We start from the raw sequence: 15,759 nt of genomic DNA on the forward strand, positions 1-15,759 counted from the left end.
GGAGCCGCAGGGACAGAAGCTGTACGTCCTAGTCACCGGCAAGGGAAAAAGCAACTGGATGTCGTATCGAGGAATTGGCTTGATTCGATTAACCGATTAATTAAACAGCCTACCGCCAGCGCTCCGTTTTGCCATCGCCTAACGCCCGACAGGGCTGATTTCTCAGCTAATTTAACAGGCAGTGGTTAATGATAACTCAAAATCTCGGCCAAATTAGGCTTCTGCGAAGGAGTGGGTCGCCGTCGGAGGGTTCAGATGAAACGGAATAAGCTATGTTTAAACAAAAATGCTGCTCATTTCCAACTGCCTGCGGATGCCATTAGCAAGGTTTTGTAAAGATTTATTATCTCGGTAAATCACATGCGTTCATTTGAAGCAGAGATAAGTTAGCATCCCGCTTTCTTTATAAAAATAATAATAAGAGGGAGGAAAAGTCCTGTGGACTAAACAAACAACCTATTAAGAAAACGGTAGTGGAAATAATACCGAGACTGATTCACTCTAGAAAGAAATACCAGCATTTCGGCATACGCGGGCTAAGGGAATCGCGCTCTGAAATGCAAACAAACGGAACCATGCCCAAATTGGAGGGGGGGGGGGGGGGGACAGGGAAATTTTCGAGCGCCAACTACTTATTCCCTTCTACAGAAGATGCAAGTTCAAATAGTCCTGATTCCGAAGAAATTGGGGAGGGAAGGCTTTGCACCAACGGACTTGTGAACACACGCTATTTACATGCAAGTTGACAAATATCCTCCAACACTAAAACCGTCGTCTGTTACTAAGAAGGGAGAGGAGGTTTCTAAAGAAAATATATGATTTTTTTTCCACTCATCTCACTTCGTATTCTTTCTAACACATAAATCTGCTTTTTCAACGATCATGCTGGTAGTTTAGTTCTGCACTTCACATTTTAAGTTCGCATCAAAACTGGAATTAAACAGAGAGGTAGCATGGAGAGTAAACTGCAGCTTAAATGAGAAAAACTTCTGTAAGAAAATAAACACTGAAACCTAATGCTCAATCATTTCCCTTAGCAGTAAGAAAAACAGCATTAAATCACCTATCCACGTGGGAAACCGATTTTTTTTTTCTCCTGCTGATCTCTTCCCCCTTTAAAATAAAAGAAGATTAAGGGTTTCAATATTGAAATGTTAACCATCCTGAATCGGCGAAAGTTTATGTAAACGGAGCCTCTGCTTTTGTCTCGGAAATCAAACGCCTCTCCGCGCCGAAACGCCCCGTCCCCACCGGGACAGAGATTGCAAACCCGCCTTTTCCCTCTCTGTCCGCCTGAGGAGGATAGGACCTTCCAAGTATTCCTAACTAAAAAAGAAAAACAAAACAAAACAAAAAAATAAAACCAAGCAAATAAAAACCTATTTATTGCGCCACTTGGGTTGGGGTTTTTTTGTTGGTTTTGATTTTTTTTTTTCCCTCCCTTCACTTTTGGATACTGGCGAGGGTCAGTGAAGAATTACCCCGCTGGTTATAGCGACCGGATCCTTTTTTGAAGTAAAATTCTTTTCGTGCTTCGACATCCCAGAGTTTTTTCCAGATATTTTTCGAGGCTATGTTACTTGCCATTAACTGTTTAATGTTAAATTGAAATGTTAGGATTTTTTTTGTTTTTGAACATCAACTCACGAGTGAATTTATTAGGAAGTTCTCCTTAGAAAAAAAATCTTCCTTACTGTCCTCAGCGATTTAGCAGATCTTCAGCCTTTCCAAAAGCCCTCTGATCACCGAATACTACTATATGTCTTATAGGCTCTCTCCTCTTGAGGAGTTTTAGCACTGAAATGATGCAAGCTACCCAAGCCGCTGAAGGCTTTTCGCCCTTGACAGTTTTAATCTGCTGGAGACCTAGTAAAGTGAAATCAGGGGTAGAGAGAACAACCCAGGCGTTTTAATAGCTTGTGAGAATTACACAGCCATTACGAGAGGGAGCTCGTTGAAAAACCTCTGCTCGGTTTATCAAGTTTATTCGGTGCCACCGGTTTGTGTTTGGATTTCTGGGGGTGAGACGGAAACCGCAGCGCGATGCGTCTGCGTGTGTGACCCCCCTGGCATTTTACTCCCAGAAAACTCTCGTTGTTTCCCAAATGAACCCGAAATCTACCCACCTCCCCTCTCTCTAGGAACCTTTCAGACGCAAAAATATGCAGACAAATGCACAGCGATTCTTTCCGCCTGTTCCCCTCTCCCCAGCCCCGCGTGTGCGCGGCCGTGAGGAGTATATATCTTTCTGTACGTGATTATTTACACCCAGCCCCTATACAAGCGCTCTCCGGGCAGATGGAAATTCGCTCTTGTACCGGGGAGAGGGGGTGTGAGTTACACTGGAACTGCAGCTCGCTCCTACGGAGGCAACGCTTCTCTGTCCTGCCTCCTCCAAGATGTCTTTAAATGTACGACATGACACTTCGCCGTGCTCCCCAGCCTCCTGCTGCCCATCTCCAACTCACCGGGTCTGTCCCCATACTCGTATCGCTTTCCTCCCCAGGAAAAAACAAGCAAACGGACCGTTCAATCCATGCAGCATCCCTACCCTGCCTCCTTCTTTCAGAAAGGCTTTGCCTTTGGGCTGCCGCTGCCTGTCCTCCCTTCCCAGCGAAGCAATGACTTCTTTTGCTGGCTGGAGGTACCGGGAGATCGCCCGGGATCGCCCCCCTCTTCCTCGCCTCCCCTCGCTGCAGCCGGACGAGCCGAAAGGGCCGGGGCACAAGCACACCCGCGCCGGGAGCCCAACCGGCCGCTCCGCCCGCTCCTGCCTCTTCCTCGGAGCCCCCGCCGGCCCCCGAGCTCCCGGGGAAAATCACCCGGCCCTGGGCTCGGCTCCCGCACGGCCGGACACCGGCGCGGCGCCGGGAGGCCGCTCGTGGGCGAGTCGCTTGTGATTAATCGCAGGGAAACCCGCGGCTCCGGTGCCGGGCCGGGGTGCGCTCCCCGCTCGCCCGCGCCCGCCTCCTCGGAAGTACGTGGGAGGGAGAGGGAGCCCGCGTCGGGCCGCGGAGAAACCGCCCGGCGCCACGCCACTCCGCGGCCCTCGCTCTCGGGCCTTCGTGCCCAGCCCGCAGTGCCCCCCCGCCCTGCGCGGCTCCCGGGGGTGGGGGGCGCGGCGGTCCCGCGTGGATCTGCCGCCCGCTCGGCGCCGGGCCTCCCGCGGCAGGGCGCCTCGGAGGGGCGAGTCCCTTCGTGCCTGCTCGCTGCCTTTCTTTGTAACTCGCAGTTTGCCCTTAAGGGGGGTGCTAAGCCCCGCTTAGCCGCCCCCTCTGCCTCCGCGCTCGGGTTAGCATCTGCTGCGGCCGGCCGCGGCCCCGGCCCCGCCGCGCTTCGCCCCGCCGTTCCCCAGGGCATTCAAACATCCTGCGCTGCCGCCGAGGGACGGGGATCAGCTATTCTCCTCTTCCCCTGATTACTCACAGCCTACAAGCAACACCATATGCTTCTTCTGATCAAACAACCCGCTACATAGGCAGCAGTAATTGACGAGACCTGCTCGAAATCACGCAGAAAGGTAGCCTACTGAGACCGCCGGAGTTGACAAATCATTGCTAATAATCCTTTTAGGAACATCGCGGGCATCGGAGTTTGCAATAGCTTTATTTTTATAAAGTATGTGCTGACAGTATAAAGGACAACTCGTCTCCTTTGAAAGAGACGACTGCCCCGCATCGTGATCTTCAAGGTGGCAGATCACGTAGAAGAGGAAAGTGGCTTGATGACGGCTTTAATTTTTTTTTTTTTTTAACGGTTTCAGGTGTTATAGCTTGCATTTGTCCCTTCTTTAGTTCTAAGTCACTCGGAGATATGGCCCATCGTTTAAAGAAACTATTGCAACATGCACTAGATTGGAAATTACTTCTGTGGGCTCCAGGTAGAAGCGTTCATACGCAACCGTGGGGGGTACCTCCCCCAGTCCAAATGACTGCCCGGTTGCATATTTCCTTTAAAAAGTAGAATTAGGACCAATAGTTCACAGACTCAATCAGGTTAAAAAAACCCAACCAAAACACAACAAAAAAACGCCAAAACCCAAGAAAACCCCAAACCAAAGCAAAACAAACCCAGGCCGTATACCCACTCTAGATTTGTAAAACATAGTAGACAGACAGACCGACCGACCAGCTCGAGGTATAGCTAGGGAAAACACAGAGGGACGTGTCTCTCTTATGCTGTTTCTTGTACACACACTTTTCAACGAAAGATGCAGCGAATTTTGTTATTAGGTTGGGGGAAAAAAAACCTCTTAATACTTTTTCTTTCACTCAGACTATCTCTCAATCGAGTTGATCTAAATAAAAGGTTCGTGAAGCTTTTTTGATTTTTCCCCTACATTTTATAAAAACAATAGAGTGTGAACACAGGAGATCTTTATTTCGACTCTCTTAACTTTCTGTGCTGTTTGTTTTTCTTGGCGGCCGGTCTAGAAGCCCCAGGACGGTCGCTTTAAATCCTAATTCTACTTAAAAGCAAGACGTACTTTAGGACGCTCAAGTCTGCTTTCGCTAGACAGGCAGGAGCGTTGCTGCTGCCGTGGAAGTCACCGTGAAGTTGACTGTTGCCTGACCGTCGAGGAGAATCAGGCCCAGCCTGGGACGCTGGGCTTGCGGCGTCGGGTGGGCAGGGGGATTGAATGTGTCCGAGTACAAAACGCCTGTTAAAAACTTCCGAGGTCGATTAACGCCCTCAAACTGCCCTAATGATCCTCGGAGCGAGACACCTCACATTCATGATGCGATTTTGGTGTGCTTGGCTTACTTATTTAGGCTGTGCGAGTGTGTGCGAGCACGCCTGCACGCGTGTGCTGTACCTGTAAACCGCACCTTTGCTCGATACTTGAACTAAGGCTTTAGGACTTTGCATAGACTTATGTAAATATTTACCCATATATTAACTCCCCCCCATAGTATGGCTATAAATAGGGGTGAATCGTCCCCTCTTTCGCCACGCACGTGCTTGGCGGGGGACGCACATCTTACTGGGAGACGGGGGGAAAAGAAAACCCCTGTTTGCTTTAGCAGAGCACGCAGCAGAGCTCAGTGCCTTCAAGTGTTGACAAAAGCACCGTAAGTCCCCAACCAAACCTGTCATAGGAACTGAAGGGAAAGTATTTACGACAGAGAAAAGTGACAGCGGAGAGCACCCTGCCTCCGAGCATACCACCCCATGCGATTTGCCTTTCTTTTTGGTTTTGGTGTGGTTGTTTTTTGTTTTTGGGTTTTTTTTTTTTAAGTAAAAGCGACAAGAGACACCTGGATCGGAATGGAAATAAAGGCGAATAGGCATTGCCACCTACCTTCTGGAAAAACCACCCTCATTTTTAAATAGCTGGTGGTGAGTCTGATTATGGATGCTTTGTCCAGCTGAGAGGTGATAGCGGAGGGCAGGGGTAGTAATTTAGCCAGTTCATAAAATTCACTGTTTTCTTTCTCCCGTCTAGTCCGGGCAGCATTTTTGGACTTCTCTTTCATCGTGTTTTTTTCCCCCTTCCTTCCTACAATTTAAACTCCAGAGATTCATCCAAAGGTGGAAGGGAAACTTTCAGCTGCAATTCATCTCTCCGGAGCATCAGGCAGTGATTCTGAGCGCGGCCATTACTCTGAGAAACCGTTCAGTTGTGTAAAATGCAAACAAGTATTGAAGACCAGAGAGGTGTTCTTAAAAAAAAAAAAAAAAAAAAATCTCTGAAAAGCAGAGTCAATCGGATGGGAAAGACATTTATCCAATGCAGCTCAGAGACTCCAAGCAACTGCAGGGGGGGGAAAAAAAAAGCTAGAAGCTTGCGGCACCAGACAGCAACCAAACGAGGTATTTCTGGCCTTTTTTCCTACTCGTGGCAGGCAGCATAGCTCCTCGGAAGAGGGTCATAATAATCCCATTTCTTCCCGTGATCCGCTGTCAATCCGCGGCCCGAAACGCCCGGCCGTGGCTGCCTCCCAGGGCGCTGGGGGACTTCCCGGGAGCCTCTGTGAAGACAACAGCAGTCCTGGGGTGAGAGAGCCACTACACCACGCCGCAGCGGAGCCGCGAGAAATAATAATCAACAAACAGCCTCCGGCGGGTGTAGTATTTTCTCCCACCAGAGGGGAGAAGGAGGAAAAAAAAAAAAAAAAAAGTGTATTTCCCCATCTAGCGCGCCCGTAGAGGAGCCTGCCCCGCTCTCTCCTCCCACAGCCCTCTCCCTCCCCAGCCCAGGTGTGCACGGCATGACCAGAACAAAACCAAGGCAGAAACCAGCCCCGGCCCCCGGCACAGGCGGAGGAGCCGGGGCTGCCCTGGGCGCTGGCAGGGCTGCGCCGTCCCCCCGCGCTCCCCCGGGCTGCCACCGCGGCGGCGGCCAGACCTCCCCGGGCACCGCGCTGCCGGCCCCGCAGCCCGGCAAGCGTTTCCGATCCCGGAGTATATTTCTGCCTTTTTTTTTTTTTCTTTCTCTTTTTTCTTTTTCGCCTCGTCTCGGGTGCTCTTCTCACTCCGCGGCTGGGGTCGGGGCGGGGGGTGTCTGCCCCAGCTGCACCCCCGCCAGAGAAGGTACGCTCTGCCCGGCCCTGCCCCGAGCCGGAATCCCCCCAAAGATCACATTTTTCCAAGCAAATTTTTTTTTTCTTTCCTCTTTTTCCACCGGGGGGAAGCGACCCACAGCCTGGCCCCGCACATCACTGCGGCTCCTCGCTGAGGCTGGCAGCTTGTGGTGGGTTGTGATCTTCTTTCTTTTTTTTTTTTTTTTTTTTTTTACCTACCTTCAGTCCCTGAGCCCGGCAGCCTGCAGAGAGCTCTCCCGGGGTGAGGAGCCCAACTCTTTAATTGGTTCATTAATGGCACGGGGGAAAGTTTGCGCCTGTCACTGCTCCTCACACCGACGGGCAGACAGACATTGCCGCCTCCCCATCCCCTTTATCGGCTCCCAGGCTCTCCCTCTCACATAACGGGGGGGGGGGTAGGGTGGGGTGGGGGGGCGAGGTTGGTATTAATGAAGAATCCCTAATTTGCGGCTGAGAAATGCCTAATAACTTCTTGATGGCTAAAAAGCCTTTTAGCACAACTTCATTTCTCTCCCAGCTTTCCTCCCCCCCTCCTCCTCCTCCTCCTCCGCCGGCCGAGCCCTCCCTTAATGCCACTCATGGACCCACCTCGCTTCTCATTGGCTGCCGCTACCCCGCGCCTGGCCTCCCACTGGTGGAGGGGACGGTGACGTCACCGCGCCCCGGGCACACCCCCCTCTCTCCTCTCCCCGCGCCCGCCCTCTGACCTGGCGGCGCCGCGGGGGGGGGCGTCGCGCGGGGACGCGCGCGGGGGGTGTTCTCCCCCCCCCCCCCCGCGCCTCCCCCCCCCCCCCCGCGCGTACCTGTCCGCTCCGCTCTATTGCGGTTTATTTTTGTTTATTTGGGGGGTGTTAGGCGGGGTTTTTTGGCCACCGCGATCCAGGCGACGCTCCGGTGTCCCCGAGAAACGGCCCGAGGTCCCTCGGGACTGTGGGTTGTAAGGATCGGCAGTTTTACTCCCCCCCCGATTCCCCCCCCCCAAAGCCCCCCAAGCAAGTGGTCGTCTGTAGGAGAAATAAGCTGTAGCCACGTCCCCCTGTGTGTGTGTCCCCCCGCCTTTAAGGGGATACGGTTCAGCCCAGGGCTGATGCGCTGTGGGAGGGATGGAGAAAGCCGAGGAGGGGTATTTTAACCAAAATCTGGAAAAAAACAAACAATCCCACAAACAGGGGGAAAAAAAAAAAAGAGCAACACTCCCCCCCCCCCCCCCCCCCAATCCTCCAACATCAGGAGACAGAGGCACTTTAAAACTGCTCGCAAAGTGGATGTGGAGCGAGGGGGTTTCTTTCCTTCCCAGGGAGCGGGACTCCTCATCTCGCCAGTCCCCTGGAAAGAAAAAAAAAAAAAAACGGCTCCAACTGCTGGCTCCTAAAAAGAGTAGATAGAGCAGAAAGAGAGAGCCTGGGGCGGGGGAAGAAGGGGTGTAGAGTCTTCCCTAAAACCCGTAAGGGACGCTCAAAAGCCTGAAATAATTGCCAAGCCAGTTGGTGCGAGAGTTCGGCTCAAACAGTTGTTTAAAATGAAATCGCACTGGCAAGGCAACCGTCGGAATATTTCGAGGAAGAAGAAACGGTCTCGGTTTTCGAAAGAAGAAAAATGTCAACAACAACAACAAAATAGCCTTTGAAACACCCCATCCCTTTTACTCCACGGAGGGCTGCAGCTCGCAGCCCAGGCTTCCAGCGCTGACCGCCTGTTCGCTGCTTATCACCTTAAATCTCCCCTCGGTTAAAAGCTTTCCCTGTGTCCATTTGGGTAAATAAAGGCAGGATGGAAGGAGAGGCATTCGGCAACTCCTCTGGGTGTCCAGGCGTCTACAAGCAGCAGAGAAATGGACCCACGTAGTCTCAAATGTTCTTTTGATTGCCTTGTTTACCGTTGTTAAACAAACAGGAACGCAAGTCATTTAGTGAAGGTATGGATTAAAAAAAAAAAAAAAAAAAAGAAAGAAGACAAGGAGGAAAAAAAAGCGCGCCCCTCCCCGCGCCCCGCCACGTTGTAAAGCGATCGCTGCTTTACCAGGAAGGTGATAGTGAATTTTCAACCCCCCCCTGTGTGTTACTGGCATCAGGTGTAAAGTGGGTTTGGGGGAGAAAAAAAAAACGTCTTCCTTCTGGTTTTCATTTGAGGTAATTCTCTTGCTAAACGGCACTGACGTCTCTTCGAGGGTATTTAGACATATGGGCAACAACTGGACTAACGCTGTCAGGTAGCCCACGAGTTATTTGTCAACACGAGCCGCAGAGAATGTCTTTTATAACACCCTTGGTTTGGGAAAAATAAATAAATCCGTCGGATACTCTTCTGCTAATTCACACCAGGGAAGCACTAGCATCCACCTTGCCCACCCCACCCAGCCCCAGCGAGGACAGCAGCTCACAGAGGATCCGCTTTCCCGGTGCACCGGGACCCGGTTTCTTCCCCGCAGCGGCAGCCCGGGCTGGAGTCAGCAGCCGCCCCGGTGCCCCCCTGGCCGGAGCCCGGGGGCTCGGACTCGACGAGCCCCTGTGTAGATTTTTCATGTATAAATGCTACGGTAGGTAGAGCACAAGATGTGAAAGGACCAGCCTACGAAAGGCGATTATTCGGCTTTCCCAGTTACGCCAACCATGGACAAAGTCACGGCGTTACAGCGTTACGGGCGCGGGGTCAGCACGCCAGGGACATTTCCCAGCAGATTTCAAGAGGCAGTTGCCGAACGATGGGAGGATTTGGCCGTTTCAGACATTAGCTTTGTTTCCCTTCGTCAAAATACGCGCTCCTGAAAGCGGAGGTCAGAGCTAGCACTGCCCCGTTCCAGGTACACAGAGAAAGGCAGCCCACGGTGGCTAAATTCGTGGTCTTCCTACCAGCCAGGACCCCGATGTCGCTCGGGGTGGGCTCAGCGAGGCTCCCGCCGCGCCCCGCTGAAGCTCGTCTGTCCCAGAGGGGAGTACACGACGCCGCTTAATAAACCCGGTGGCCGCACCACTACGGACGGCCGTTCCGCGGGCGCTCCTCGGCGGACCAGCCGTCGGAGCGGAGTTCACACGGGGAGCGCGCTGGCGGCGCGGAGGGGCACCTGCGAGCGGAGGGGCCGAGCCCCGGGGGCACACCGCCGCCCCTGAAGCGGGGAACGAAGGGAGCGGCTCGGCGTCGGGCGGCGGCGTCCTGCCGCCGGCACCGCGGGTCGGGGCACGGAGGGAGGGGGCCGAGAGAGACCCTCCGGCTGCCCAAGGCGCACGGGTAGATGTGCTCCGTTCAGATGCATTTATCTTCGGGAGAGAATACTCTGGAAAAGAGATAATACTGGAAAATTTAATAAACAGGTACTGCAGCGCAATTGGATTTTAAAAGACGCATAATAAAGCGGGATATCTGAAGAAAGGCTGGTGAAAACAAAGCGTTTCACAGTCAGGTTTCCAACTCTATGTAGTAGAAAACTTGCATAGCCAGGCAGTGTGCAGCACATACTGCAGCGTGCGTGCGTGTGTGCGGAGAGGGGGGGAGAGAGAGAACTGTGCAAATCAAAGCGGGGGGGAAAGAAAGAAAAACCCTGCGGGGTCATTTCCCTACAGGACACGTCTGATCCAGTTTCTTCTCCAGCACATTCTGGCGTACTCTGATATATTTATTAGTTTATGAATTTGGATGCGTTTACTCCCCCCCCAAAAAAAAACCAAGGTGGCCATTTCTTAGGCAGAGAGAAAAATCTTTCCAAGCATAAGACGTCGCTTACGCAATGCGTTCCTAAAGGTAAGTATCGGCGAATTAGCTCTCACGATTGCTTAAAAAAAACATCGGCCTGCTGCTGGTACCGGGCAGATGCTGAGACGCCAGACCTCCCTCCGCGTTGTGCCGGCGAGAAGGCAGGGTCCCACCCCGCAGGGGCCCGCACGGCTGAGGGGAGCGCGCCGCGCCCCAGCGTCGTGACCCGAGATGGCGGGGGGACGCGGGCGTGAGGGCGCGGGCGGCGCCGGCCCCAGGCTGTCTCACTTCAGAGACCGGTGACTTCAGAGACACGCACTGGGGTACCCTGGTGAATTGGGGTGTGACGTGAATTTCCATCCCTGCTCTCATCAAGGCTTTATTGACATAAATGTACACGGCAAAGGCTCTCGGAGACCATTCAGAAGCAATTAATATGTTTTAACTGATCTAGATCTTAACCTCCAAGACTCGAGCCATGCTCCAGGTACTTTATCCCTGCTCTTTCGCTAATGTTATTAGGCTGTCCGGGGGAGCAGGACAACGAGACAGCCGAGTCTATAACAAAGCGCAGCAAACAGTTAACAGACCCTTGGATATCAGCTCTCAGATACGAGCGGTTCCGAAGGCTTCTCTTAAAAATAATTACAGAAACGTTGCAAAATTAGAGTACTCGACCACCAGCATGACTGTTAGTCATTGTCGGTAACGCTTTTAAACAATTTTTGGCGAATTTTTGGCGTGGATTTTTTAAGCGATGCTTTGGGGGGCACTTCTCTTGACCACGCACTCCTTTCAATTTTATTGGTTTTGGCATAAATGTAACGAGATGATTTACATTCATTTTTCCAGTGGAGTCAAAGGTCAGTACCTTTTAGCCCTTGTCTTACTGCATACACTCTTGCTAATGATCGGAAGCCAAGCTATCTCACTGTTACGTGGAGCAGTGGACGAAAACATAAAGAAACGTTAAAAAAAATTTACTTTATGGTCAGTAACAATTACTCCCAGGCACATTTTTCTTGCCTTCTGCATTTCCAAAGGAGCCCGGTATACCGAACGTCCGAACCGAGCTGAAATACCCTTGTAAGGGTTGAGAGGTTCGGGGAGGATACGGGACTGGAAACGAACTTTGAAGAAATTACAAACTTTGAAAAGTGTTCCTGCCCTCCCTATGCCTTCACAGACGTCCTGCTTAGCTCCTATATTCCTTTCTGCTGCACCGTTGTTTATTTTTCCCCTCTGCCCCGGACCGTAGCGGCGGCCCGGGCGGTGCCGGTGCTGCGCTCCCGGCTCCCCCCCCTCACCTGCGCCGGGCTCCCGCAGCCACACGGCCTGCCCGGCGGGGGGGAAACGGCCCCGAGACCCACCCCCGGCGCCCTCGCTGCCTCCCGCGGGGCCTGCCGCACCCTCCCCCCGCCCTGTGGAGCCCACCCCCACGCAGGGTTCGCTCCCCTCGTTTCGGTCGCGAGTGACCCCTCTCCCCTTCAGGTCGCCGTGGCGCTGTCTCTCTCTCCCTCCTCCCGGCGGAGGTCGGGCGCCCGCGGGCTCTGCCGGTTCTCCCTCACGGCTCTCCTTCGTAGGAGGGCAGAGCCGGGCTGCCGGTCCGTCCCCGCCCGCCCCGCCGAGCCCCTGGAGCATTTCGGGGGATGTTTCCCAGCGGCCGAGGGCTTTGTTCGGCTGCGGGGTTGCCCCGCCGGGCTCTCCGGTGACTCGGCGGCGGCCCGCAGCGAGCGGCGCACCCCCCGCGCCGCCTCCCGGCCCCCTGCCCTCGCCTCCTCGCGCCGCGCCCGACGCCAACGGCCGCCCGCCAACGGCCGCGGAACCCGCAGCGCCCCACGCGCCGCGCCAGCCCCTGGCACGAGAGCGCCTGTGCGCGCCAGCGCGGGAAACGGCGCCTCACAGCGCGCCCCGCCCCCACCCCCTCCCCACAGCGCCGCGCGCCGCCGCCGCCCCGGACAGACGGACGCGGGCGGAGAGACGTCGCGCTGTATTGACCCCACGCTGTCCTGCTGTCCCAATTAGCGTCCCCTCACCTGCAGCGCGGCCCCGGGGGGGCTGGCGAGGCGGCGAGAGGGGCCCGCACGGCGCGGGCCGCCGGTGCTCGGCACCCCCTCCCGCCGTTCATCTGCCTGGGGTCGGACCGGCCCTCCTGGCCCCTAAACGAGAGGGGGCCTGAGCTTTGCGAGGGGCGACGGGGAGGAGACGTCCCTTTTTCGGTGTTTTATTCGCTTTGGCTTGCTAGGTCGGGTTTTGCTATCCCTGTCCCAAACCAAGAGAAACGAGAGCGTCCGTGCGGGGGCTTCGCCCTGGTACAGGCCGGCGGCAGGCAAGCCCGGCAAGCCACCTGACGGCGGGGGGAACCTCCTCGGCAGGGTGGTCTCCTCCAGGCCTCAGGTGCAGCGTGAGATCTGCGCTTCCTCACGTATGCTAGTGGAGCTGGAGCTGCGTCAGGCTTCCTCCAACCCCTCGCTATCCCTGAAATCTCCTTTCCCAAGGCCTGGCTTTCATTAGCAAAGAAGTTATTTCATTAGTCGGGGGAAAATCTGTCAGCAGAAGCCTGTTTAAATTTCAGCACCCCAAAGAATAATGCTTAAAATGGTGGGATCCGTTCCACTGTCTGTTCTTACTATCAACCTGATAATTAAGAGGTCACAAATAGACTTCTATCGCTGCTTTGTTTCAGTGGAGGAAAGCAGCTTATCCCGTCTTCGAGGATGCACTTTGCTTTGAAATAACACATGCCGTTTCCGATGAAATCAATAGCGAGAGGAGCCGCCCCCCTCTGCTGCACTGAAACTCTGCCTTCTCTCTCCCATCACTTCGGAGAATAGACTTGATCAGACCAAAAAGGGGGGATGCGGGACACAGCTCCAGAGCTGGTGTCCGTTGCACTTGGTGTGTTTCGTGATCATCAGGATGCTTGCAGTTTTGTTGTAAGGCAAGGTGGGAAGCGTTCCCTGCGTGGATTTTAATAGGAGCTTTACTTGTTTTGGCCTCATACCTGTTTGTGGTTACGAGTCAAATTACATTTATGAGCATTGCGCACTATGCTCGGAGCAACCCCTCTGTCACTTAACATTTTCTGAATTATTTGGGCACTCTGCAAGCCCATCACTACTCTCCTCTGCGTTCCCCACGTGGTGAATATATGCCTTATTGCAACTGCAGTACGAACTGAGTTTGTAACTGTTTGCTTCAGAAGTGATGCAGAGGAGATGATGTCTCTGAGGAAAGCACTGTGGGATCAATTGCTTACATTGGAAGGGGGCACAGGGAAACAGCACCAGACTTGTAAGCCTGAATCCAGTTTTAACCTATTTCAGACTATGGTAAGTCTGTTGCTGAGGGGTGGGGGTGTTTCCCAAGGCTTGGCATATGCCTGCAATTAATATTTAATTTAGGTTTTGCCTCACTGTTGAAATGTTTTGTCTAACCCCTGAACTCTGACTGTTCACTGATGGTGGGACTCTGTTTACATAATGCCATGACTGGGTATAACTAGCTGAAGCTAGAGCCTATTAAAAGGACAGTTTCCCTGCAGTGCCTCTCCTGAGGAGTGTCCACTACTTGCAGCTGGAGGGAGGAAGCTCCAGGGCTTGCTTACCCTGTGTAATTCCTCTCAGATTTAGCTTGTAGATGAACAAGGAATTGTCATTTCTTTGGTCTGGCAGTAGCTTGGTGATGTTAATGCCGCATTTTTGAAACTTGCCAAAACCTTAGGATGTACTGGAGTGTGGTTTTAATTCTGGCTTCAGCACAAAATGCTCCTGGTGCACAACTTAACCCAGCCACTTGTCAGAGCAGCCATACTGGTGAGAAAAGAGAAGACTGGGTGTCAGGTTCCTGAGTGCACTAATAAGCCTTAATTACCCTGACCAGCCTCACCTGGCAGCTCCATCCACACCTTCTGCCCTCAGTGCTTGCCTGAGCCAGGCTGTAGGGATTCCTGGCTCCAGCAGCACTGTGGCTATGCCTGTACCTGGCTAGGGACCCTGTTGATCTGGACCCTAACCCACAGACTGACTTCCTGGCTTGACCTTGGACCAGCCTTGCTGCCATGGACTTGCCTGATGACCTGGGCTCTGGCCTGAGCCTGCCTGCCATCCCCCTGCCAGCCCTGCTCTCCTGGCTCAGGTAGCGTGGGGTGGGCCCTGGCTGGCGAGGCCCCTGCCCAGCCAGCCTGGCTGTTATGCTTGGCTTGCGGCTCCCTGTCCTGTCCCAACAGCCCAGCCCTCATTGTTTACTGATGCTGGGCTGCTTCTATTCGTTGTAGGGCTCCAATGACCCTTCTGCTTTCCCTCCAGGGCAAAGGATTCTCTGTCTCTAGCCTGCTCATCTATGTTCTTTTGCTTTTCCAAGGGTAGTGCCTGTCCCAGAAGCTGTTGCACTCTGGGGAGCTTCCTGAGAGGTACCAGAGACCTCTCTCCATGGGTGCAGGAGTCCACCTGCAGTTACGGGACCGTAGAAGTGTTTTCTATGGGGCTAGAGAGGGAAGGATGTTGCATGGCACAGAGCCTCCTCTGATTCCTTGGCAGGAGCAAAACTTTTGAGTTCCAGAGATGTGAATAAGGGTCAGAAGTTCGGTAAGATGGTGGACTTGCCTAAGCTTGGGCATGGTTCAACTGCTGAAGGGTGGGAGTGGAACAGATTAGAGAGGCTCAGGCTCCCCGCACCCAAAGCTTGCTTTCCACTTCCCCACATGGGAGGGTTAGGCAGGAAGCTCTGGCCGCCTTGGATTGCTGGGGGACTCCGCGGGGGCGCAAAAATCTATCTGCCCAGATCAGTTTACAAGGCTAGGACCATACAATACAAGCTCTTGGAGGCAAGGGCTGTGTTTATCTCCATACAGTGTTGATCACAATAGGATCCTATTTCTGTTTAGAGCTTCCAGATGCAATGCTAGTCGATGTCTATAATAAACAATAATATTAATAATAAGTATTAACATGCCAAGCTGCAAATCACTGACATAGTTTTCTAATATTGCTGGTTCCTTTCCAGTATTGTCCTCCAGTCTTACTGCAGTACATTGTATACAAAAGAATTGAAACCCAGTAATCGGCGTGTCAAGAGTTAGAAGGCATGATTGCATTTTTTCTTCTAAAATCCATCTATTGAAATTGACATCACAACAAGTGTGTTCATTGGCGTAATAAACCCAGTGTCCAGCATGCACGCACTGTTCTGTATACCAGGACGATAGTAATTAGGCTGGTAAGGAAGCTGTTGTTGCATAGAAGAACTAGTATGAAAATGTTAAAAGTTAAGGGTAATGTGGGAGAATAATGTAGCAAAAACGTAAACAGTGGACATCAGATATGACATTTATTTTCACTCGTGGGAAGACAGCTGGAAGGAAGACTTTGGCTATAATTTGTTTTCTCTGCTTTACTGAACCTGTAAAAAGTCTACAATGATTTCGTTCTTCTGACCACAGTAATGTAGCTTTACATTTGAACAGAAGTATAGCTTTAAATTTAGATTTTAATTTCATGTCTGATTGCAGACATAGTAGAAACTTTAC

At 52.9% G+C, this 15,759-nt stretch overlaps 1 protein-coding gene across 1 annotated transcript in view; it reads right to left on the minus strand.

Annotated features, from left to right (window-relative positions):
• Positions 1 to 5,477, minus strand: part of SIM1 (SIM bHLH transcription factor 1) — a 47,711-nt gene extending 42,234 nt beyond the window's left edge. The window contains exon 1 of the mRNA XM_075497323.1: positions 5,303 to 5,477. Within this exon, the coding sequence (XP_075353438.1) occupies positions 5,303 to 5,477 (175 nt within the window). The remainder of the gene's footprint in view (positions 1 to 5,302) is intronic.
• Between the last annotated feature and the right edge of the window lie 10,282 nt (positions 5,478 to 15,759).

Source organism: Mycteria americana, chromosome 3 (genome assembly GCF_035582795.1).
Source record: "Mycteria americana isolate JAX WOST 10 ecotype Jacksonville Zoo and Gardens chromosome 3, USCA_MyAme_1.0, whole genome shotgun sequence".
In the NCBI taxonomy this organism is placed as follows: domain Eukaryota; kingdom Metazoa; phylum Chordata; class Aves; order Ciconiiformes; family Ciconiidae; genus Mycteria; species Mycteria americana.